The sequence below is a fragment of the Protopterus annectens genome, chromosome 7.part0 (assembly GCF_019279795.1).
Source record: "Protopterus annectens isolate FY-2018-M chromosome 7.part0, PAN1.0, whole genome shotgun sequence".
NCBI classification, from domain to species: domain Eukaryota; kingdom Metazoa; phylum Chordata; order Ceratodontiformes; family Protopteridae; genus Protopterus; species Protopterus annectens.
In genome coordinates, this window is record NC_056739.1 from 609,756,097 (window position 1) to 609,782,208 (window position 26,112).

Consider the following 26,112-nt stretch of genomic DNA (forward strand, 5'->3'; position numbering starts at 1 on the left):
TGGGTGACTAATAGCCAGTTTTGCTTGAAGAGTGCCAACTTTCCTCCCAAAGGAGCTGCCAGACAGGAAGAATCTGGCAGCTGAAGATGCAGGTCATTGGGCCTGTTTACGAAAGGACTGGCCCCTGCCCTCACCTGTAGATTGTGCAGGTGAACTCCATGTTCTAGGCCTGAAAGAACTCTGAGCTCTGCCCCTACCACGTCTAGATCTACCCCTAGACTGTAAATCAGAAGAAGGATAAGCCCATCCCTTAGTAGGCCAATTCCTGCTAAACTTAGGGGGCTGCACCTGCAAAAATCTTTAACAGTCTGCATAGACTTAGCCTTGTCTTCCATTTTCTTCAAGACAGACTCCACAGGAGAACCAAACAAAACTTCAGACTGCAAAGGAGCATCCAAAATTCTAGTTTTAACATGCTCTGACAAATTCTGATCCTTAAGCCAGGCGTGCCTGCGAATAACTGAACCAGTGGCAGCCACCCTGGAAGAAGCCTGTAAAGCATCGAAACCACACTGCAAAGAATGCTTACCCACTTGTTCAGAGGCATGTACCAAATCCTGTAATTCCTTACACTCTATGCCCTCTGCCAAAGCATCCACTTTAGATTTTAGCTGAGTAAGGAGAAAATTCTGGTACTTTAACATATGAAACTGGCAATTCAAAGCCCTCATTGCTAAAGTGGAAGAGGTATACACTTTCTTACCCCATCTATCCAAAGCTCTAGCATCTTTATCCATAGGAACCGGATTCTTTACAACAGTAGCCCTGACACCCTTAGGTCCCTGGCTAATAGTTTCTGGGTCAGCCCTTGGACTCTTATACAGATATTTATGAGCCTCAGGCACTCTGTAATACCTGTCTGGTTTAACTGGCGCAGGAGGCAAAGAGTCTGGATTAAGGGAAGCCTCAGAGAAAACGTCTTGAACAACATCCAAAACAGGAGGTATAGCCAAGGGTCTATGCTGTGGTAAAAACAAAAATTCCCTAAGCCTCTTTCGGGGAATCTGAGAAATCCTGACCTTCCCATTTAAAATGCTCCCTCATAGAATGTAGGGTTTCTGAAAAAGAAAAATCCTCTGGAGGAGAAGCAGAAGGAGTGGAATCCTCTGCGTCTGAATCAGAATAAGGAGGAAAATCCTGAATGTCTTCAGCCGAAGACTCTGAGTAATCTGAAGCCTGCTCCAAACTTTCCACCTCTGGCTCCACCCTAGGCCTCTTATCAGGAGGGGGCACAGAACCTCTGATTAAAGAAATTAAATCTTCTGCCATTTTAAGCATGTGTTTTTTAGGCACAGAACCTGCAGAACTAGGACTGACACCCGTGGAAGGCAAACCAGGCCTGCCTTTGGAAGGAACCTTAGAGACAGAAGGGGAAGGCCTAACCACCTTAGACAAGGAAGGAAGAACAGCAACCTGAGAGGCCCCCTCAGCCTGACATGACTCCTGAGAGGCCACATCCTGCAAAATTAATGTCTCCCCCTGAGATTCAACTGAAACCTCGGCTGGATCCACAGATTCCACCGTAGTTTCTAAAGAACCGGCGTCCGGAACGGACGACTCATCCTGCTTGGACTTTAACGACTTTTCTTTGCGCTTCTTCGCGGTAGCGGGCGTCGGAGGATCCGACGGCATATTATAATTACACCGCTTACCGAAGACAAGCCTAGCGCAATCTAGCCTACGTTTATTGGTGCGCTTATTAAACCTAGCACAAAAGTGACACCCGACTACGTCGTGCTCAGGCCCCAAACAAGGAATACAAAGAGAGTGGTAATCCCTATGCGGTATCTGTTTCCCACAAGAAATACAATTATTCACTTTTTCTGACATCCGGAATTAACTGAGGCAAGAAAAAACAAAAATATTCTAGCGGGTACTTAGCCCAACTTGGTTTCGGTCTGAAACTCAGAATACGAAAATTTCAGAACGCCGAACGGCACTTGCAAACGCTGCTTCTGCATCGGACCATGCGGCAAAAAAGACTGAGGATATGACGTCGGTCATGTGCTTTAATACCCTGACGCTCTGACGTCAGATCTGAGCGCCCATGACCGACGTCAGCCTAATACTTTGGTATTCGGGCCGACCGAGGACAGCGGACTACCCATAAGTTATGACTGCAGCAATGTGAGATGAAGAACATCCACACTGCAAAATATGTTTACTAACTTGGTTTGCAGAATGCATTAACTGTTGTAAATCTTTATTTTCTGTACAATCTGGAAGCAACACTTTTTCTTTAATTAATTCCATAATATGCTGCTGGTACTTCAACATGTGGAACTGGCAATTCAAAGCCCTGATGGCAAGAGTTGCAGAGGTATATACCTTTTTTTTTACCACATCTGTCTAAAGCTCTAGAATCCCTGTCCGAAAGGGTAGGGTTTTTGGCTGTGGTAGCCTTAATGCCTTTAGGTCCCTGGGAAATAGTCTCTGGATCCACAGTGAGATTCTTAAAGAGAAATTTGTGAGAGTCAGGTACTAGTACCTGTCAGGCTTTCTAGGAGGTGGTGGTAAAGTATCAGGAATAAGACTGGATTTCATGAAGACATCATCTACAATGTCAAGGACAGGGGGTATAGCTAGAGGCCTGTCCTGAGGCAAGTCTAAAAATTCTCTGAGTCTCTTTTTGGACTGAGGGTAGTCCTGGCATCCCTAGCGGAAATACTCTTTTAAACTATGCAAGGTTTCACCAAAAGAAAAGTCCTCTGGAGGGGAGGCAGAGGGTATTGAATCCTCTGCATCTGAATAGGATCAGAGTCATCAGACTCATGGTCTGTAGAATCAGAAGGAAAATCAATTCTTTGTCTTTTAGAGGGGGAAGGCTGGCTTCCCCTAATTAAAGTTATAAGGTCTTCAGCCATTCTAAGCATTTGTTTCTGTGGCAAGGGAGCTTGAGCATGTGCTTTGGTCATCGGTTTTCTAGGCGTAGTGTGAACTCTGGGCCTGAGAATCTCTGTATTTTTAGTCAAAAACGAAGATGTCGGTTTAATGCGAACATCGGAAGGTTGGAATACACCTTCAAAAGCCGGTGCCTGCACAGCGGCTCTGGACCCATCCAAGGTAGAGACATCTGCAGGTTCCATAGTCGAAGAAGCATCTCTCGGCATACCGGACTCCGAATGGGTCTTAGCAGAGGCCTGCAAATCTGTAGAAGCGGGTATCAGGGGCTGCAAAAGCGCCTCACTGACTACCGACGGACTGGCGACTAGCTTAACGGAAGCGTCATCGGCAGTTTTGGACCTATGTGGTCTGCCTCTGTCTTTACCCTTACGTTTTTCAGAAGATCGACAGTCAGATGGCTTATGGAAGCCATTTCAGAAAACGGAGAACGAGAGCGAAAGAATTTAGTGACAAAGACAGCACAACAACGAATAGTTCGGACGTTAAACAAGGCACAAAACCTACAGCAAGGAACGTCGTGGCCTAGGCCAAAACAGATGACGCAGTAAGAATGAAAATCTCTGTGAGGTATTTGCTTTCCACAGGGAAGACAATTGTTAACTTTTTCTGACATCGGTTAGAGCAAGAAAAAAGGATCCCCAACGAGGTACTTAGCTTTAGAAGACTTCAGGTTTGAAACTCGAAAAATGAAAATTTCAGGTAGAGGCCGACCGCCACTTGCGAACTGCTTCTGCTTCGGGCTCCCACGCGGCAATAAAATCTGATGTAATGGCGTCAACTGCATGTTTTATACCCCTGATGACCTGACGTCATGGAAGAGGCGACAGCATCTGACAAAGAAATCCCAAGACTCTAGTATTCGGGCCGAATGTGGGCTACCTGCGGGCAGATAACCCAAGTGTGATGACTGCAACAATGAAACACAAAGAACATCTTACACCAACACCGGCTACTTTTCATAAGAAGCTGTTGAGTTTGTCATTTTTTTTTTTTTACTTTTGCTACCAGAAATTGTATAAACTTAATATATCAATAACTCATATATATCAACTCAGCTAACAAAAGGCTAGAAAACTAGAGGAATCTTAAACAAGTTATTTAGATGAACTGACAGAACTGCAAAACAAACAAACAAAAAAAAAGGATGAAATAAAGAAAAGGCTGACTATGAGGCTTCTCAAGAAAGGCTGTTTAAAAATCAGCAGAATTAGAATTCACAGCATGCAGAGAAAACCCGAGATTTTAGGCTGTACCAGAGAAACTGGAAGGAACAGACTGCATTTTTTATGAATGCACAAATAAGCAACTGGACGTTTAAGCCACAGAAGATGATGAATAACAGAAGCTGAAAAGACTTTCAAAGCAAACAACATGTACTTACTGCGTCCTGAGAGTGAATGCTGCACTGGTTATTGATGTAGGTAGGTTAAGGCCTTTGGTGATTTCTCTCCAGATCTTCTTGTTGATAACTTCCACTAAGCCACCTTTCTCGGTCACCAGTTTGTAAAGCATGTACAAGTCTAATACCTGCTTAGCCATGATGGGGATCCGATTAACTGGTGTTCCTGTGAAAACAAAGAAACAGAATGAAATACACAACAGGACACACACGGTCAATAAACATGTTGAAAGATGTAATTCTAATGAAACATTTAAAGATACAGATGGACATAAGCCACTGTTAATCTAACACATACATCATGAAAGCAGAATCAAGTTGCCACCAAGAAGAAAGTAAAATATACCAGAGCTGCAAGTACCCAAATACTAATAATAATAATTCTTTAGCCTCACTACCAGGGAGGGGAAGCTGTAAGTGCTCAGTCTTGTTGACAACTGGCACTCAAATGGCAACTGCAAGGCAGAGAGGCATGCAGTGATACAGCTGTCAACAGAAGCAAGGCACTGGAATTCCTGTTGTGAATGCAGTCATGCCCAGACATCAGTGTCTGACTGATTATTTCTCCTGCACTCTGGGCGTGGTTTTGTTGCGGACATTTCTCATCTGGTAAAACAACTTCTAGCTCTCAGCAAATCTTGGCTGCACACACTTACTGTGGACGAAGCAACGTGCGCACACACACACGCACACACTTGTACAATCAGGAGATTTTTTTCAGTAAATAGCATCTTTTCCAGGCTTCAGCAACTTCAAAGTTGATAATAGGCAATTAGTGGTTGAAGGGGTCATGAGAGACCTTGCCCTCCTACAGAATGCAGATTTTATCTTGTATACCTCATTTTCAGAGAAGATTTTCCTAGGTATTAAGACTTTACAAGTAAAATCGCAACAAATTACCAAGCGACAGTCATATAATCCTCTCAGCTTTTCCAGTATACAGCATATATACACCTAACAGTGCAAATTCCTCAAAATCTGTTTTTTCTGTATAACACCTTTTTTTTCTTTCTTACGTGTTTTAAGCATTCTGCTGTATTTCTTTTTACAATCTACTTGGACATGTACCATGTATCTGTAATTGTTTCTGTGAAATGTCTCCTTCTGCCTCAAGGGTTTCCTCCCTAAAGCAACATCTATGTGTCAGAAATTTCATCCTGCATCTTACCAGTGTCTAAGGGTTGCTCAGGAGTGTAAAACATACTAAATCTTAACTCTCAACCTCTTAGTGCAAAAAAATCTGTACAAAGACAAAAATAATAGGGGGAGAAAGATCTAAAAATAGAGAAAGATTTAAATATTGCTTTTATAAACTCAGAAATCTGCCACAAGCATGCATCTTATGATGAATATGAAGTCTGAAACTCAAATGTCTGTCATTATATAGTGAATTCAGTCTTCAATGATTAATTAACTAGAAAACCACAAGTTTTATGATAAACATACCTAAAATATGAGGCAAAAATCTAGGCATTCTTCAAAAATCTGGACAGTTGAGAGGTATGTAGCATGTACAACATACTGAAGCATAAGTTCTTTGGTGCAAAGTCTTCAATGACAGAATTTCAAAGTAGTATTAAAGTGCATGCAATACTGCGGTGGTGGTGCTGCGGTAGCGTTGTCGCCTCACAGTAAGACGTTGTCCTGTTCGATTCACAGCTAAAGCGTCTTCTGTGTGGAGACATGCGTGAATGGGTGTACCTTCATTGAAGGTTGTGCGTCAGGGCTGGCAACTCGGTACGTAAAAATCTACTGCCAATCATTAGCGGACCGGAGTTCCGCTGTGGCGACCCCTAACCGGGAAAAGCCGAAAGATACAACAACAACAATTAAAGTGCATGCAATCTTTGTAAATGCAGCATCCTAAAAAGAAAAGAATACTTGAGAAGACAGACAAACACACCAAGGCAAAGGGCAGTTGCCATATAGTTCAGGATTGCTAACATGACAAAAGCATTCCTGTCTGATATGAGTCCACAATTCGGAAAGGATTTACAGTGACAGTCTTGAAATTAAGGGTAAGAAAAAACAAGGCTCATCTCAGAAAGACAACAGACTAGAATTTAACAAATTAGTTAAAATCTTTAGCAAGCCTCTGGGTTCCCTCTGGCCAACCAGCACTCCAAATACTTGTGAGACAACCAAAAATCGTTTTATGTGTCCCCTACGAATCAACTCTTTTTTTTCCCTAATGCATTGGGTTTCAGTCATCATTTTTGTTCTTCACATAGACTTAAACCTTATAAATCTTTACTTTTTATCATTAGTATTAAGTCTCAATGTAACTTTAGGGTCTAATAGAAGATTGTCACATGCTGGCTAATCAGCTAATCAAAAACAGAGAGATTCTTACACAATTTCTAAAAATAGCCATTTGATGAGCTAAATGCAATCTTTCTAGTGATAGTAAACTATAGTTGCTGCCTCAAAAAATCTGTTTAGCAAACAAACATTCAATATTCATACTAATTTGGCACCACTGAGAAACTGAAAACAAGTCAGTGAGAAACTTGGTAGTGATTAATTTCAGACTGCAGCATTCTACTGGGGGATTATTAAAATACACACTGCGTAAAACAAAATCTTCCATTGTAAGGTAGGAGAACATGTCATGTGCAGTACATTCACATTCTATATCCACAGTCATGTTTTGTGGAAACACACAGTTCCACGGAAAAGATTGTTCATGTGACTGCATATTAAAAAAAGGTAAGAATTAGCTGATTTATGCACTCCCAGTGAAATTGACACACTGGAAAAATTGCACCAACCATGGGAAAATCCTCCATCAACCACGGCAGAGCTGTAACTATTTGTATAATATGGAGGATTATGATCAGGTCTCCAATCGTAACCTGCTAATTATATGTTTGAGACATGGATGCCAAGAAATTCACATCTAGTCTGAAGTTCTTTACTTTTTGTTATGTTCCTTGCTGGCAAGTTTCATTGTAGTCTTGAGATGGGGATGTCTGGCAACGTTTTATTTTCCAGCACGGTTTCTGTACTAACCACAGTACTAAGACTACCTTACTAAGCTTCGGTGACAAAGTAAATCTTAACAGAAATGCCACCAAAACCTCCTCTACAAACTCTCCTCTTTAGATCTTCTCAAATTCTCACTCCACTGGTTCTGCAACTATCTATTACCATAAAACAGTCTGTCAAATTCCAAAATGATTTCATTACCTTCTTCTTCTCCATCTCAGTGGAAGCCGCGGTGGTACAGCAGTAGCATTGTTGCCTCACAGCAAGAGGTTCTCCTGTTCGATTCTCGGCTGGAGTGCCTTCTGTGTGGAGTCTGCATGCCCTCCCCGCGGTCGAGTGGCCATCGAAAGACATGCGTGAATGGGCGTGCCTTCGCTGAAGGTTGGGCGTCGGGCTGGCAACTCGGCATCATAAAAAATCTACTGCTAATCATTAGTTGACCGGAGTTCTGCTGTGGCCACCCCTAACCAGGAAAAGCCAAAAAGACAAACAACAACTTCTTCTCCATCTCAGCAGGTTTCCCCCAAGGATCAATATTTGACCCTCTACTACTAAATACATTGCTAAATGAACTACACAATGCCTCCAAATATGTATCCATAGCAAAATCTGCTGATAACTCAACTCTTATTTGTGCAACCAAGAACCTGCCCATCCATCAAGAACTTAATCAACCTCTTCCTCCCTAGAATCCTGGCTGGATAAATACAGACTCCTCCTAAACCTTAAGCAGACAGGATTAATGCCCTTCACACCTGTCCAACCAAAAAAAAAATCTTTTTCACAATGACATCATACAACCACACACAACTGAAGTGGTTTCACATACTAACATGCTCAGTGTAACCATAGATGAAATTTGACTATCACATTCAACAATGAAAAGAACACACCAAAACTTAGGGTACCTATACAGAGCAAAACCTTTCTCTAAAGATAAAGACTAGAATTAATGTTGTGATAGCCAGTGTACTAACATTTTACTATGTCACACCTGTACTTCCAACCTTAAGCCTTACCTACTAAATAAATTTCAGCAATGCTACAGCAAAGTGGCAACATTCACTGCCAGCTGCCACAAAAGAACACTGAAACAGCTAAATTGGATAGAACTCCTACAAAATCTAACACACTCACAATTACTGTTAATTTACAAACTGCTACATAATCCAGAAAAATAGCCATCTCTAAATAACATCATTCATCCCTATTCCCCAAACAGAACCTTGTGCTCTATAAACCAGTCCTAACTTATCACAAATACATCCAAAACCACTGTATGGTATACACTGTATTCTGTACATCAGGAACTATATAGCTACTTAACTCATTCACTCCAGTGGAGCACAGGAAGTTTGCACTGTAGCTTCCATTGGGCAGAGCTTAAACCTTTTGACAGAATCAAATTATGTCCTCACATTTCAAACAAATGTTCATACCTCTTGAACCATAGGGGTTATGAAAGAATTATAAATGGCAAACTCTTCAGCACAATCTATTTTTTACAGTGGCAGTATTCTTTAGGTTCTAGGTCTTAAACTGAGTTTTATAAGTCACAGTAAACATAGTAACTATGACATTTGTAAAATTTTGTAAACGACTTACAATATCTCAGCAACTACTCAAGTTACACACATACTGTTTGCAGTACTTTATTTGTGTAGGTGAGAGCTTTCATATGAGGCTAAGGAGTTCTGCCTGTGTTACTTGGTTGTTGAGATATTTAGAAAAATGTGAAAATTATATTTATATAATTTAATATAAAAATAACAGTTAATACCTATTTACCTGCACTAGATAGAGGTCAAATATTATTGCATTTGAGCTTCCATTGTCTAAGCTTTAAGATGAAATCTTTTAAAACCTTGTACTTAACATGGTTTTGGAATTATTGATGCAAACATGAACAAGCAATACTTGACACCTAGAGGCGTCAGTACGAGTCAACTGTAGATGGCACCTGGAGGCGTCACTCGGATGTAACAAGTTAAACCCCTTTAAATCCCAAATGTAACAGCACCTTGTGAACTTCTGGCTTTGTACATGCCTATTCCGAGCATAGTCAGCACCCCATAAACATTTTATATGGCATCACAGTGATTACAACTCTCAGGACTATATCCTAATTTACTCTACCTTCTGATTCCCTTCAGCATTTCTACCACCTGGGACAAGATGGCAGCACATTGATCAACAGCACAATTTCAGCTCTCCCAGTGTGAGAAAAGAAATTGAGAGAAAGGGCAAGTGAAACTGTACACTTGGGTAAAATTCATTTACTGGCTAGTAACTACACTGCCTGGATGGCAGCAAAGAAGAAATGTGAAGAATCTGAAAGAAAATCAGCCAAAAAAAAGTGAAGGAGAAAACACTGGCTGTGAAGAATCTTGAAGCTATTCAGCAAAAAGCAGTTTGAGTTTCATCTTTGGTACAACAGATGACTTCCAGTAATTTAGAGGAAAATAAATGAAATGTACTCAGAAGTGATTAAGATAAATGAAACTTTGAAGCAATATATCAACTAACTCTCTCTCTCTCTCTCTCTATATATATATATATATATATATATATGACAAAGAAATTCCACGACTCTGGTATTCGGGCCGAATGTGGGCTACCTGCAGGCAGATAACCCAAGTGTGATGACTACAACAGTGAAACACGAAGAACATCTTACACCAACACTGGCTACTTTTCATAAGAAGCTGTTGAGTTTGCCATTTTTTTTTACTTTTGCTACCAGCAATTGTATAAACTCAATATATCAATAACTCAAATATATCAACTCAGCTAACAAAAGGCTAGAAAACTAGAAGAAGCTTAAACAAGTTATTTAGATGAACTGATAGAACTGCAAAACAAACAAACCAAAAAAAAAGATGAAATAAAGAAAAGGCTGACTATGAGGCTTCTCAAGAAAGGCTGTTTAAAAATCAGCAGAATTAGAAGACACAGCATGCAGAGAAACCTGAGATTTTTGGCTGTACCAGAGAAACTGGAAGGAACAGACTGCATTTTTTATGAACGCACAAATAAGCAACTGGACGTTTCACCCACAGAAGTATTCATTAATTGAAAGAGCACAGTGAGTGCTCCATACCTGATCACGAGGCAGCAGCCAAGATTTACATTAGTAAAGTTACAATCATACCAGCAGAATTCATATGACAATAAAGCTCATCGAGAGACTTTGCCAGTGAAACTGTTTCCATTGTTCCGAAGGAAAATGTTTGAAAAACAGAAAATAAAGCACAGGAGTTGCTTAAAAGAATCAGGAGTACCTTGGCCTTGAGAACCACAGGCTGGTGTTGGGAGATGGAGATGATTAGGAAAAAGGCTAGCAATAGTGACATTAATGAATAAATGGCAGACTATAAAGCATCACTCACATTTGGCTTTGCAAGAAAAAAATGCTGAGATAAACTGGAGTTTTGCTGACTTTGTTAAAACTTGTAAGTGGACTGTAAAGCATATACCCCACCATCTGTCATTAATGTTTAGAAGGATACTAAAGGGTAAAAAGTAACTGTAACTAAAACAATGTTTGTTCTTATTAATATTTGTATAAAACATATCATGATATTAACTGCATATTATACTGTGAAGCAGCCTGGTATAATGTGCAATCAGAGATATTTTAAATGTATGAGTGAGACTTTTCAGTGACTGCTGTATATGTTACAGATATTAAAGTAAAAAGCTACTTTTTCTTATCTATCAGAAATAAACGCTTTACACTATAACAAAAATGCTGTACAAAAGCAAGTTTAAGTTAATATAATGCTGCAATCTGAGGCTGCTGAGGTGGGGGTGAGGTGTAACATGTACTGATTATATTACATGTAGAACCAAGATAATAATTTCTTCCCTTGCTTTTACAACAGAATTTAAGATGCACAAGATGTGTTTGCAGTCTCAGGACTTGTGTGCTCCTGAATGTTATCTACAGGATGTATTTTCAGAGCCAGTCCTTCTCCTGGAGGAATAAGATGCTAGTACCTGGTCTTAAAACTTTTATTCTATGGATTAGTATTCTTGACAATAGTCTTTTGACAAGAACATTAATCCATGGAATAAAACTTTTAAGTCTGAGTACTACCGTCTTACTTCTCTGGGAGGAGGACTGGCTCTGCAAAGGCATCCTGTATATAAATAACAGCAGCAACAACAGGCCTGATGCCGTAAGGTTATATTGTACAAGATCTTAAATTTCATTAGTCCTGTGTAGTTCAGGTCAGACAACAGTGACCACTTCATTTACATTGGAATACTATAGGCTTTTTGTTTTTACAGCTGTGGATGGATATCTAGATTAATGCCCTTGGCTTAAATTATAAACAAGTTTTTAGTAAGCAAACAGGCTTGCCAAATAAGACAAAATGAGGAAAGCATGAAAAATTGTATATTTCCTGCATATGGAAATATATTAGTTTGTTTTTTCCCATTACCAAATGCTTCCAGTGGGAGAAATGAAGTCTGAAGCTGAAGGCAGTTGGCCAGATAAGTCTATACATTGTGTTCTGAGTGAAATTTACAAAGTCTCCCTCATACATCTGCAGAGTTTTTAGGTGTTTGCTTTCCTCATTGCTGACTACTTGTACATAGAGCTGTGCTGTCTGCAGGTGAAAGCAATAAATCATCATTGTTCTGAGCATTCTTTGCTGAGGGAAATGCAACATTTATAGGTACAAATGAAAGTAGTTCAGTGAAAAATAAAATTTGAAATTATAGGAAATGAATAAGAGACAGTATCCTCCTCAGCAGCATTAATATTTTAAGGTATTTCATAGAACAGTTTGCAATTCAGTTTTACTTAAAGTTAGTAAACTTCTTCTTAGGGCTAAAAGTTGATGTTCTCTGAAAGCATGCAAGCTGTTTTTTTCACATCTGGGAATGGAACACAGATAAGAAAAAGCACACAGCAATCAGTGTATGTCAGAACACAGACTGTAACACGTACTTTAGCATGTGTAACCTTCATTTTAGACTACATAATGCCTGTGGGTCCAGCTTTTGATTTTGGATCATTCTTCCTATATGAAGGGTTAAATTTAATTTGTTGAAAATGTACACAATTTTTTGTGTGTTTGTTCTAAGTCAATAGATGATGAAGGTGTTCTTAAAATGCATTTATTTGTTTGTTTGAGAGTATTTATTAAAACAAGAGGTCTTGACAAATGTGACATAGGTTCAAATGGAGATGAGAAGACACAACTGTATAAGCTCAACCTGCCTAACATTATTATGGGCATGTAAGACATGCATTCAAAAATGTTGTCATGTAGAATTGGTGAGGATAATAGTTTTTTATCATAATGGCTACTTTCTCCATATACTCTTGGAATGTAAATGACCATACAGACATGAACAAAAAGAAAGAATATTAAATTATATATTGATAAACACAGAGTGCAAATAGCAATGCTACAAGAGAACATGTGAATTTACCAAACAAAGGATTTCAGGATGGATATTCAGCAGAATATCAAGGACAAAGGAGAACGGGGATTAGTAATACTGATTAAAAGAGGGGTTCCAATAGTGATACAAAAGGAAAAAAAGACAATAATTGTAGATTTGCAGTGGTAAGAGGCTACTGGCAAAGAGGAGGATTATGCTGGCATTTATTTTCACTGCAGCATGTTATGAAAATTGTGGGAGAAAAAAAATCAAGTTTCAGCAGGGAATATTACTATTAGGTAGGGACTGGAACTTTATTCTCAACAGTGAGGATGTAAATGGGGGCATGAAGGCTATATATAACAAAAGAGGGTATACTTCTGGAAGAAAATTATAAAAATATTTGTCGTGCAAAACATGAATTCAGTAGTAGGAACTCAAACAGAATTTATATATTATTTCCCAAAGTATGAAAACTGGGCTAGACTAGACAGAAATTATACTTCACAGGCGCATGTACACTTAATTGAAAGCTTTGAAACACATCCAATAATTACTTCAGATCATACGATGATAAAAACTAAGATAAAAATGAAGGGTAGTGAAATAAAAATGAGGCATTGGTGGTTTCCCCGCCTAACTGTTAAAAAGAAAGGAATTTAAGGGATGGGTAGTTGAAATTACTCAAGAGTTATTAAGAAAAATAAAGAAGAACATGCAAACACTTTTTCTTAGCACTTTAGTTCTCTTTAAAGTTTCAACAAGAACTTCATCTGAAAAGTTTGTAAAACACACACTCACACACACACACACACACACACACACACACACACACACACACACACACACCTTAAAAACAGATTCAAATAATCATGTGATAAAGACAACCAATGCAAACAATCTAAAAGTGGGTAGCCCTACAATCATAACACTATTTCAACCATAGTTTCACCTTGTTTTTTTAGTTTTTCAGTTGTTAAGAAAAATAAAAATGTCTTCAGAAGAGATAGCTAGTGAGTGTGATAAAATGAAAATGGGAGTTTAAAAACAGGGTAAAAATGAAACAGAATGATATATGGGAAATCTCATGGAACAAGAACAGGAACGGGAGTAACTCCAAAGTGATAAAGACAGAATAAGGAAGTTCTGGGATAATATGCATGAGTTTAGAAAGAGTGCTGTTAAGCAACTATGTTTTTGATAACAGCTCCAAACTACAAAAACTTTTAGCACAATGACTAAGGCAACAGAAAGTAGAAAGGGTTATCGTCAATATTAGGGAGCCTATGACAAGAAAAATAACCAGAGATCCTGTATTTTATTAAAGCAAAGGCATGTATTAACCAAGACAGAACACAAATGAAAATATTTATGGATGAGCTAATTATGCAAGGTTAGAGGGGAAAAAAGGTTCAACAAGTAATAGTTAAGATAAGAGAAGATGAAATAAACACTGTAATATATATAATCAATCTTCAGGGAAGTCACCAGAAACAGATGGCATTCCTCTGGAAGTCTGAAAGTTAGAAGGGAAGAAAGTAATAAAGATCTGACAAGTTTTGTTTAATAGTACTTTAAAAGAAGTGGAAGCACCAGCATCTTGGAAGAAAGCTGTCATGGCCGTATTACCCAAAGAGGATGAACACCCAAAATACATAGCTTCATACACAACTATTTTAATTTTAACTCAAGATTACAGAGTATTTATGCATGGCAAAGGAATAGCAACAATTGACAGATCTAGTTCAATGTGGAGGGGAGGTAAACATTTGACACTGTTAATAGAAAAATGAAGCAGATGAAGCAGAAAGCACAATGTAAAAAATACCATCATTGTTGCTGACTCAATGAAGAGAAAGCATTCCACAGAGTAAGTTGGAATTTTATGAAAAGATCAATGGAAGCATTAGTATTCCTTTATACAATAATAATGTTTAATTAGGAGAATATACGAAGGATCAGAGGCAAGAAAGTGGGAAGGTTCATCTCTGATTAGCTATGTTTGAACCTATGAAACTAGGCAAGGGTGTCATTTTCCTCTTTGTTATCTTCTTTATATTTAGAGTCATTGACAAAGAAAATACTGGATTCAAAAATTCAAAGATATTAATTGGTACGGTAATCTAGAAACATTTATTTGCAGAGGGTACTATTTCGGACTTAATAAATTCAGAAAAGCACATTTCAGTGTTATAGAGCATTTTGAAAAAGTTTCAAGTCTTTTTAGGACAATAAAATTAATGAAGATAAAACAAAGTCTATAGCAGCAAATTATGTACCCACACATGAATTGGTTCAGCTGTACCCATACTTTGGGGGACAAGACAAGATAAGGTATTTAGGAGTATAGATTAAAAAGGCTTCTGTTACGGCAGATAAGGATATGTGGGCAGAGACCAAAAACATAATACAACAACTGAGAAACTGGAAGCTGTAGTTTATGGATATAGATATAGACAGTGAGATAAAAGCAGTGAAAATGCCGCTTTAGTGTTAAATATAGTTCAGGCATATTTTTATCAACCAGAGGGGAAGTTGTGGACAAAAATTAACAAAGAGCCGAAGAAATTCATCAGGGAGGGGTAGAGGGCAAGTGCTAAATGGGATAAGTTGATCCTCCCAATAGAACAAGATGGTTTAGGAGTGACTTATATGTACGGATATTTCAGAATTATGCAATTAATGCTCATACATGTAACACAAGCAGAAGGTTATAAATTAAAGTGGAAAGGGATGATGATAAAAAAATGGGAGAATTCCATAAATAAGGAGCGTGGATATTTTTGGATGCAGATCCTTAAGGAGAATAACAATAACCATACAGAGTATCGCAATCATAACATTACGTCACATTACGTTTCTATACTTATCTGTATTACATTGTGTAACCTCTTATAAGCAAAACAACTTTTGAAACTACAGAAATTTTTTCTATCCAAAGCAGTACATATGTTACTTGTTGACCTCTGCTGATTTTTATGCTAGACTGGAATTTTTGTGCCCAATATCTGTACTACTGAAACTTGTATTTAATTTGTATTTTAATGATGGAGCTTTTCTCCCCGGGCCTCCACTGAAAATGGGCTCTTTCTGGCCCAGTAGACCTTCCTGGTAAACAAACGTTAATAAATAAATAAAACAAAGTCAACACTGGAATGGAGAAAGGAGATTTTGTCAATAGGGATGAGTGCAACTATGGGTACAGAAAGAGGCAATATGGGACTGCAACATATTGGGAGCATATAACTACAAAAGGAAAGGTAAGAGTGATGAGGCTAAGCAGAAGTTTGCACTGCATGTTAACATTGCCTTCCCTACCATGGGTTGATATCAAGAGTATAGGCAAAAAAAAAGGGCTAGAGATGTCAAAGGTAAAAAAAAAAAAAAAAACAGCTCTAGTAGAGTTTATAGATGAGCCGGGAACAGAAGCTGCTGTTAAAAAGGGGACAATTAGTATGGCATATCAAATATTGCACAATGACTATAAGAATCAATCAGAGGAGGTTAAAAAAGATTGGGAAGAGTGACTTACGAAGCAACAATGGAAGGACATATATATGGTTCCCAAACATGCAAGAAAGTTTAGAAGGTTTAGGATTTTTGCTTGGAAGTGTTTGTGTATTTTTATCCCAAGTACACTTCAAAGAACGTTTCCTCAGGTAAACAGCAAATGCTGGAGATATGATGGGAAAGAGGCAATTAGGAACATGCTTTTATGAGAGGGTTAATTTGTTTTAAAACTACACTACAGAGTACTCTTTCAGAAATAAGTTTTTAAACAAGAAACATCTTTATTAAATTATCACGTATGATGCGGTGGTGGTGCTGCGGTAGCGTTGTCACCTCACAGTTAGACGTTGCCTGTTCGATTCTCAGTTAGAGCGTCTCCTGTGTAGCAACATGCGTGAATGGGTGTTCCTTCGTTGAAGGTTGTGCGTTAGGCCCGGCAAACCAATACGTAAAAATCTACTGGCAATCATTAGCGGACCGGAGTTTTGCTGTGGCGACCCCTAACCGGGAAAAGCCGAAAGACACAAACAAACACAGGCTATCTTACATTTATATAAATGAAATTATACAACGACCCCCATTAATATTCCAAAACGTGCATGCTGATTGTTCAGTGTGCACGTAATGGAAAAAGGTCCATTTGCCCGGACTTTTTCCATTAGTATAAGTCTTTTTTTTTTACAGCAACGGAGAATGCAAGATCTCCGTTGCTGTTCAGACACTCTCTCGCTATGTTAAAGGAGTTTAACATAGCGAGACAGCTTTAAAAAAAGTAACGGAGATCTTCCTTTCTCCGTTGCCTTTTTTAAAGCTGTCTCTCTATGTTAAATGGGTTTAACATAGCGAGACCGCTTTAAAAAAAGCAAAGGAGATTCTCCGTTGCTTTTTTTAAAGCTGTCTCACTATGTTAAACTCCTTTAACATAGCGAGACACTTCGTAAAAAGCAACGGAGATCTTGCTTTCTCCGTTTCTTCCACCACAGCTCTGATGTACTGCGTAAGCATACGCATGTGCAGTACATCAGAACTGCCGCAGACTACCAGATAGCTGAGGAAGGGCAGCAAGGAGGCATTATACAATGCCATTATTTAAGAAAAGTAAGTTTTTTTTTTCCTTAAATAATGTCACTGTATAATAGCAATAACCCACTTCTGGGAGTGGGTAATGCTGGATGTAGGGGTATAAAACATGCAGCCGACGACATTTTATTCAGTTTTTCTTCCCCCAGATGTCAGTTGCCATATATATATATATATATATTTAAATATAAATAAACAGCAATATATATATGTAAATGCAATTGCAGCAACATAAAACTTTACCTTTATCTAAAAGCAAATACACCACAAAGGCTTTAGAATATAGTGAAGGAAAGAGAAGTTCTAGGAAAAAAGAGGGATGGCGGGTGGGTAACCCGGACTGCAACAGTGAATACACTCGAACATCTACATTTATGGTAAGTGTACACAACTGTACTATGTTCTTCATTTTTCACTGTTGCAGTCATTACATTTGGGTAGACTCCCAAAGCTATGGATGGGAGGCTGGATTTAAATAGCATTAGGAGCAGCTATAAGGCCCTGCAGAACTGCAGTGGCAAAGCCTGCCCTGGACTTAGAGAAGAGAGGCAAATGATAATGTTTTGTAAAGGTATCAACAGAGCTCCAAGTAGCAGCTTCTAAAATGTCTTTGGTTGGAACTCCTCTGAGAAAGGCTGCTGAGGTAGATGCAGCCCTGGTGGAATGTGACCTGATTCCCTTGGGAACCGGTTTACCATGATGCAAGTAGCAGAAACGAATGCAGTGGCTTATCCACTTACAAATAGTCTGCTTTGATATAGCCTTCCCCTCTGATCCTGCAGCAAATGCCACCAGTAGTTGCTCAGACTTTCTTAGAGATTTGGTCCTGTTTAAGTAGAATCTTAATTGTCTGTTTATGTCCAAGGAATGCAAAATCCACTCCCCCCTTGTTCTGCGGATTTGGGTAAAATGTTGGCAGGTGAATAGTTTGGTTAAGAGCCACAATGGATACCAACTTAGGCATAAAGGAAGAATTGGTCCTGAGGGACACCCTGTCCAGGTAAAATGTAATAAAAGGCTCCACAGCCATGAGGGCCTGTAGTTCTGAAACCCTTCTTGCTGAAGTGACTGCCAAAAGAAAAGCTGTTTTCCAAGATAAAAACTTTATATCAGCAGGAGCTGCTGGTTCAAAAGGAGGCAGGGTGAGCTTTTCCAACACAAAATTGAGGTCCCATGCAGGAGTTGGTGATCTTCTGGGAGGCCTTACATTTTTGGCCCCTCTAAGATCCTGTTTTAGCAGAGGATGAGAAAAGATGGGAGGCTCTGTGTTGTAATGAGCCGAGATGGCAGAGGCATGGATTTTTATGGAAGAAAAAGATAGGCCCTTGTCAAGCAGCTCAGTCAAGTATTGTAAAATCTGAGGAATATTTGGCTTTGCTGTGTCCATTCCTTGTGCTTGGTTCCAAGCACAGAATCTCTTCCATTTATAAGCATAAGATTTTCTAGTACTAGGCCTTCTGGCTTCCAAAATTATATCCATCACAGATTTACTGAGAGGTGTTGTTTGAATAATTACATGATCAGCCATGCTGCCAGGTTCAGAGTTTGGAGTTGAGTGTGCAGAATTTGATTGCTCTGCTGAGACAGTAGATGAGGTATTTGAGGCAAGTACCAAGGAGTGTGTTGAGACATATTCCTTAGAATTGGGTACCAGTGCTGGCGAGGCCAATCCGGGGCAATTAGGATCATTTTTGGTTTTTCGTGTCTGACCTTTAGTAAGACCTTGAGGAGAAGAGGCAGAGGAGGAAAGGCGTAGACTGATAGGTTTTTCCAACTGAAGGATAGGGCATCCACTTTCCATGCTTGTCTGTGATAAGTCCTTGTGCAGAACTTATCCAGTTGATAATTTTGGGGAGAGGCAAATAGATCTATGTCTGGGCTCCCCCATTTCTCTGTTATCATGCTGAAGACTCATGGATCCAGTTTCCACTCGTGAGGGTCCATAAGATTTCTGCTTAGGTCGTCTGCCAGAGTATTTTGTTTTCCTGGCAGGAATTGAGCTTGAAGATGTACTTGGTAAGTCAAGGTTGTGTCCCACAATGCCATGGCTAGTCTGCAAAGGGGGTAGGAATGTGTACCCCCTGCTTGTTTATGTACCACATAACCATGGTGTTGTCTGTCCTTATCAGTAGTTGTCCTGGATGAAGTAAGTCCTTGAAGGCTGTCAGGGCATTCCGAACAGCTAACATATCTTTTTGGTTGATATGCAGATGCATTTGTTTTGGGCTCCAAATGCCCTGAATTAATCTCCTCGCCAGGTGGGCCCCCCAAGCATAGTCTGATGCATCTGTAGTTAGGGTTTGGGTGGCAGGGGGTAGAGTGAAAGACCGTCCCTTGTTCTGGTGACATGCCTCTGCCCACCAAAGAAACTCCTGTTGTAGGCAGGGAATGAGAGGAATCATTGCTTCCAGACTGTGACAATGTTGACTCCATAAATTACATACCATTGTAGTTTCCTCATATGCAGTCTTACATATGGAATTAGTAGAATGCAGGATGCCATGAACCACAAAGCCTGCAGAATTTGTCTTGCAGATAACTGGGTTTTTGTTGCCATCTGTTTGAAGTAAATAGTCTGTTGCCTTTGTTTGTCTGGCGTAAGGTAAGCCATCTGGGCAGTTGTATTCAAGCTTGCACCCAGGAATGTAATTTTTTGAGAGGGTACAAGTTGTGATTTCTTTTCGTTTATTGTGTACCCTAGGCATGTTAGAAGCCTTTTTACAAATGCCAGATGTTGAAGAAGAATGTCCTTGTTTTCTGCTTGAATGAGACAGTCGTCCAAGTAAGGATAGATTTGTATGCTTCTTTGTCTGCAAAATGCAATTACTGGTGCCAGGCACTTTGCAAAGACCCTGGGTGCAGTAGATAAGCCAAAGGGCAGTGCAGAGAATTGGTAATTCATAAATCCTGCCTTGAAGCAGAGGTATCTTCTGCACGATTCCCTTACTGGGATATGCAGGTATGCCTCTTTTAAGTCTAGAGTCACTAACCAAGCGTTCTTACCCAGCATGGGCAGTAGCTGTTGTAAAGTCAGCATTTTGAATTTTGGGATGTCCAAGAATGTGTTCAAAATCGATAAGTCCAGTATTGGACGCCAGGCATCGTCTTTTCTGGGTACCAGGAACAGTCTTGAATACAAACCTGAGAAAAGGATTTATGCACCACCAAGCTGAAACGCTGTATTGTAATAATCTCCACAAATAACAGCGTGTTAGGCGTATGTACGTATTTCTTGAAACAAATTATAAATTCCAAGATCTTTCAGAAAATAGTTAACAAACGCTATTATTTCTTCTTCTTGTCCTTTCCATGCTAAAAAAATATCGTCCACAAATCTCCCATAATATAGGAGATGTCTCAACCAAGGATTGTTCTCATTCAGTATCTTCTGATGTTCCCACTTTGCTAATACAATATTAGAATAGGTATTTGCACATGGCCATAGCTACACCCCCTTTTTTCCTTGGTTGAGACATCTCCTATATTATGGGGGATTTGTGGACAATATTTTTTTAGCATGGAAAGGGCAAGAAGAAGAAATAATAGCGTTTGTTGACAATTTACATTCGTCTATGAAATTCCTAAGGTTTGCCATAAAATACTCTAGGACAGAAATTGATTTTCTTGATGTGAAATTGAAATATACACCATCCCAAGGTTTGATTACTGAACTACACCGGAAAGAGACATGGAGGAACCATTACTTACATCGTGATAGTATGCACCCCAGGCATATATATAAGAATATTATGAACAATCAAGTAACACGAATATCAAGACTATGTACAGAGGAACCTACTTATAGGAAAGAATGTGCCTCATTAGCAAGACATTTACAACAACGGGGCTATAACGGAAAAGACCTTTGTAATAATAAAGATATTGCTAGCATAAGAGATAATAAGGGATGTCCCTATTACCAGAATACTACAACTGGAACTACTTTACCATATAACAGGAAAGGAACTATGACAAATGAGCTTAGGTGTACTCTGACATACAGCACAGACAATGCCCAGATATGTGAAGTGGTGAAGAAATATCGGCCGGTCCTTATGGAAGACACTAAAATACGGAACATAGTGGGAGATCAGCCAAAATTTACATTCAAAAATAGGAAGAATTTAAAATGTTTATTATGTAATAAAGGAGGACTGACTAGTACTATACCTTCCCATGCCATGGGCACTAAGAAATGTGGACGATGCAAAGCTTGTAAATATATTAACACTGAACCTAATTTAATCCATCCTGTATCAGGCCAACATTTTAATTTTAAAGCCTCAGCCACATGCACCTCACATCATCTGGTCTACATTGCAACCTGTAAGGACTGTACAGCGTTTTATATTGGAAAAACACACCAATGATTTAAAGAACATATTCTAAGGCACCAAAAGGATATTATTCATCGGGAACAGCAAAATAGTTTAGCAAATCATGTCATAGCCCATCCCACACATAATTTTGTTTTTCAGGTTACTGAATTAATATCAGTAACCAACAGGGGAGGTGATATTAAAAATTTGATGGAGAATAAAGAAATTAAATGGATACTGAACTTAAAGGCACATAAGTCACCTGGGATAAATGCTGTAGTCCCTTTAAAACCAATCCTAAGAAACAGGCGTGTCTCAGCTAAACCAAAGTAAAGTACTCAATACAAGGAACATGATTAGCTCACAAAAAGGTGTGTGTAGATGGAAGTATCTGAATGACTAGTAGTTATTTTATATTTTGAAACTAAGAAACTGAAATTTCATCGAACTGAAGAAGGCTAACAGCCGAAAGCGCTTTTCGTGTGTGTTTTACTAAATAAGCTCACCAGAGCAAGCTTTTTAATTTGGGATTTATTTTAAAGCTTTTAAAGAAAACTATTATTCAGTTGTGAACTGAGAGCACGTGAGAGCCCTGTGCAAGTAAGCGTTGTTTTAAACTGTGAAATAAAATTTTTTTTGTGGTTTTAATGAGACTTGGACTAATGAAAAAGGGCTTCAGTTTACAGTTTGAAAGCATTTGCTAACTTGGCATCAATCCTGAAGTTTTTAGGAGAACTACTAACCAAGACTACAACTTAAGAGTGAAAGTAAGTTAGCACAGCTGATGAGAACTCTATGAAGTAAGTGCTGTCTTAATTGCTAAATAGACTTGCTGTTTCACTATATTTCTGAAAGATCTTGGAATTTATAATTTGTTTCAAGAAATACGTACATATGCCTAACACGCTGTTATTTGTGGAGATTATTACAATACAACGTTTCAGCTTGGTGGTGCATAAATTCTTTTCTCATTTTTTGTTCTTGTTTGATGCACCTTTAGTACTTGGGATTTTTTAATTAAGTTGAATAAAAACCTTGTCCTTTTTCCTGTTCTGATACTGGTTGAATAGCCCCCATATCCATGAGGGACATAACTTGTTTCTGAGCCTCTGCTCATTGATTTTGTGGCAGATCTGGCCAACCGTTTAGAACTGGCAAAGTATGAAAATGAAATCTGTACCCCTGGGATACTATGTTTAATAGCCACTTGTCCTGGGTTATTAACTGCCAATTTTGAGCATGAAGTGCTAATTTTCCCCCCAAGGGGGCTGCCAAAAGATAAGTGCTTGGTGATGGTAGAGGGAAGTCATTGAGACTGCTTACTGTAGGGTTGTGCTTTGTTTCCCCCAGATTTGGAGGTAGAGGCACCCCATTGCTTTGACCTGTAAGAACCCTGTGATTGTTATCTAGAGCCTTTTGAGTGCCTGGATTTGCCTTGTGAGGCTCTGTTGGACACAGGAAAGGACCAATTTTTAGTAGGCCAGTGTCTACTGAATCTGGGTGGCTGCACTTGTAAGAAATCTTTTACAGTTTGCATAGATTTAGCTTTGTTTTCCATTTTCTTTAAAACCACTTCTGCCTTATTACCAAACAGAGTATCATGCTGTAAAGGTGCATCCAACAATTTAGCTTTAACATGATCAGGCAGATTTTGCTCCTTGAGCCAGGAATGCCTTCTAATCACAGATCCAGTAACTGTGGCCCTGCAAGAGGCCTCCAAGGAATCAAAACCACATTGTAAAGTATGCTTTCCAACCTGTTCTGCTGAATGCAATAATTCCTGTAATTCTTTATTTTCCATACAATCAGAAATCAACATCATTTTCTGTTTCAATAATCCCATAACATGCTGTTGATATTTAAGCATATGAAACTGGCAGTTTAAGGCCCTAATTGCCAGTGTTGCAGACGTATAAACCTTCTTTCCCCATCTATCCAGCACCCTGGAATCTCTATCAGAGTGGGTAGGATTTTTGGCTGTAGAGGCCTTTACACCTTTGGGACCCTGTGAGATAGTCTCAGGATCAGCAGCAGGATTTTTGAATAGATATTTGTGGGAGTCAGGAACCCTGTAATATCTGTCTGGCTTACTAGGAGCTGGAGGTAGGGAATCAGGAGCCATGCTTGATTCCAAAAACACATCATCAACAATATCTAATACAGGAGGTTATTGCCAAAGGCCTATGCTGAGGAAGAGGAAGGAAATCCCTAAGCCTCTTTTTTGATTCTGAGAAATCCTGACTCTCCCAGTGAAAATGTTCCCTTAAAGTATGCAAGGTTTCTCCAAAAGAATAATCCTCAGTAGGAGATGCAGATGGGATGGATTCTTCTGCATCAGAATCCTTATAGGGTGGAATAGAAACTTCCTGATCAGAAGAGGAATCAGAAGAAATGGAAACCTGATCTGAAGATTCATAGTCAGTGCCTTGCTTAGGCCTCTTAGCAGGGGGGGGGCCCTGATCAAGGTAATTAAGTCCTCAGCCATTTTGATCATATGTCTTTTAGGCATAGGGCCCTGAGCATGTGACTCATGCGTCTGATTTAAGACATAGAAGAAGTTTTTAATCTTGTTTTTGAGGCTGCTGTCGGTTTTATATAAAAATGTTGAGGCCTGAAAACACCCTCAGAAGCCGGTGCCTGCTCAGCGGCTCCGGACCTATCCGTGGGAGAGACATCTGCGGGTTCAATACTCTGAGAATCTCGCTGCATACCGGACTCTGTATGGGTCTCGGTAGAAGCATGCGATTCAAAAGTAGTGGGTATCAGGGGCTGCGAAAGCACCTCACTGAGTACCGGCGAACCGGTGACTGGCTTAGGAAAAGTTTTGTCGTTGATTCTGGACCTCGATGGTCTGTCTCTGTCTTTTTCTTTGCGTTTTTTGTGAACTCCAGTAGTCAGATTGCTAACCGACGATATTTCAGGGTAATTAAATCTGGATCCAGGCTAAACGAACACCGGACTGAGACTCCAAAATCCCAGAAAGTGTAAAAGGGGATAGAGCTATAAACTACTCTTCCACTTATGTTATTTAACCAGTGTTACCAGCACTACACCGACTGCGGTGGTGGTGCTGCGGTAGCGTTGTCGCCTCATAGTAAGACGTTGTCCTGTTCGATTCTCAGCTAGAGTGTCTTCTGTGTGGAGACATGCGTGAATGGGCGTACATTCGTTGAAGGTTGTGCGTCAGGGCCGGCAACTCGGCATGTAAAAATCTACTGCCAATCATTAGTGGACCGGAGTTCCACTGTGGCGACCCCTAAACGGGAAAAGCCGAAAGACACAACAACCAGCACTACACCCCTTACTTTCATCAAAAACAAGCAATGAATCCTGCTTCAAGAAACAATTAAACCAAAACATCAGAAAACAGGAGGTATGCAGCAGTACAGATTAGTACATGGTCTGCAAAACTAGATATTGTTCCTATCAAACAATGGAAGGCCTCTGGCCAGGTCATTGCAACTAGATATACAAGCTTCTGAATTAGGCAGTCTGCAATTAGTGCTTCCAAGATATGCTGTTCCCTGTAATTACTCTTGCTTATTTAACTGCTCTCAAAGCATTCCCAACACTTATAACAAACTCAAGGAATACTATGAGAAATGTTTCCCCTGCAGCAGCGCTTTGGAATACTGAAACAAAAAAAATTAAGTCGCTACATGTGACTGGATCATATGTTAATGAAAAGATGTGAGACATATGTGGCAGTCAATCTCTAGTATATTTACACAGCTATAGCAATTGACTTCCCAAATACCAAGTGTCAAGACTCTGCAGCTTACGGAACTGCTGATCTGATTTTGCAGAAAGACAGCTGGTTGCTAGTACAAAATAATAGTCCTGTCTTTCTATTTATATGTCCATCCATCTAGCCACACATTTGCATTTTGGGAACTAATCGGTCCCAGTGGTCAGTTAGATTGTTTATTAGGGGTAGACTTGGAAAACTGATGCAGTCGGTAGTGGTATATACCTTTAAGTATAACAGCAAGCAGCATTATAATAAAATAACAATGTTAAAAAATAGAACCAACATCTGTCAATTTGTACTTCCAGCTGACAAGCATATCCTACCATTGTGCTCTCTTAAACAAACTTCATTAGCTACTAGTTACTTGTTGTTGTATCTTTCGGCTTTTCCCGGTTAGGGGTCGCCACAGCGGAACTCCTGTCTGCTAATGATTGGCAGCAGATTTTTTACCGAGTTGCCAGCCCTGACGTACAACCTTCAATGAAGGTACGCCCATTCACGCATGTCTCCACACAAAAGACGCTTTAGCTGAGAATCGAACGGGACAACGTCTTGCTGTGAGGCGACAACGCTACCGCAGCACCACCACCGCAGTATTGGCTACTAGTTACTAGCAAAGTAGTTAATTTGCTACTCAGCATTCAAATGTTCAAAATTATTATGCTGGGTCAAGCCCCCCACTAAAATCAACCTTACAAATAACAGAACCGTCACACTCACTGACAGGAAGTCAGGATGATGGCATCACTTTGATCGGGCTA

At 39.5% G+C, this 26,112-nt stretch overlaps 1 protein-coding gene across 1 annotated transcript in view; it reads right to left on the minus strand.

Annotated features, from left to right (window-relative positions):
* ARID3B (AT-rich interaction domain 3B) overlaps window positions 1-5,374 on the minus strand; it is a 348,945-nt gene extending 343,571 nt beyond the window's left edge. Inside the window, exons 1-2 of the mRNA XM_044076308.1 lie at window positions 5,320-5,374; window positions 4,286-4,469 (exon numbers count right to left, since the gene is read on the minus strand). Of these exons, the coding sequence (XP_043932243.1) occupies window positions 4,286-4,469; window positions 5,320-5,374 (239 nt within the window). The remainder of the gene's footprint in view (window positions 1-4,285; window positions 4,470-5,319) is intronic.
* Between the last annotated feature and the right edge of the window lie 20,738 nt (window positions 5,375-26,112).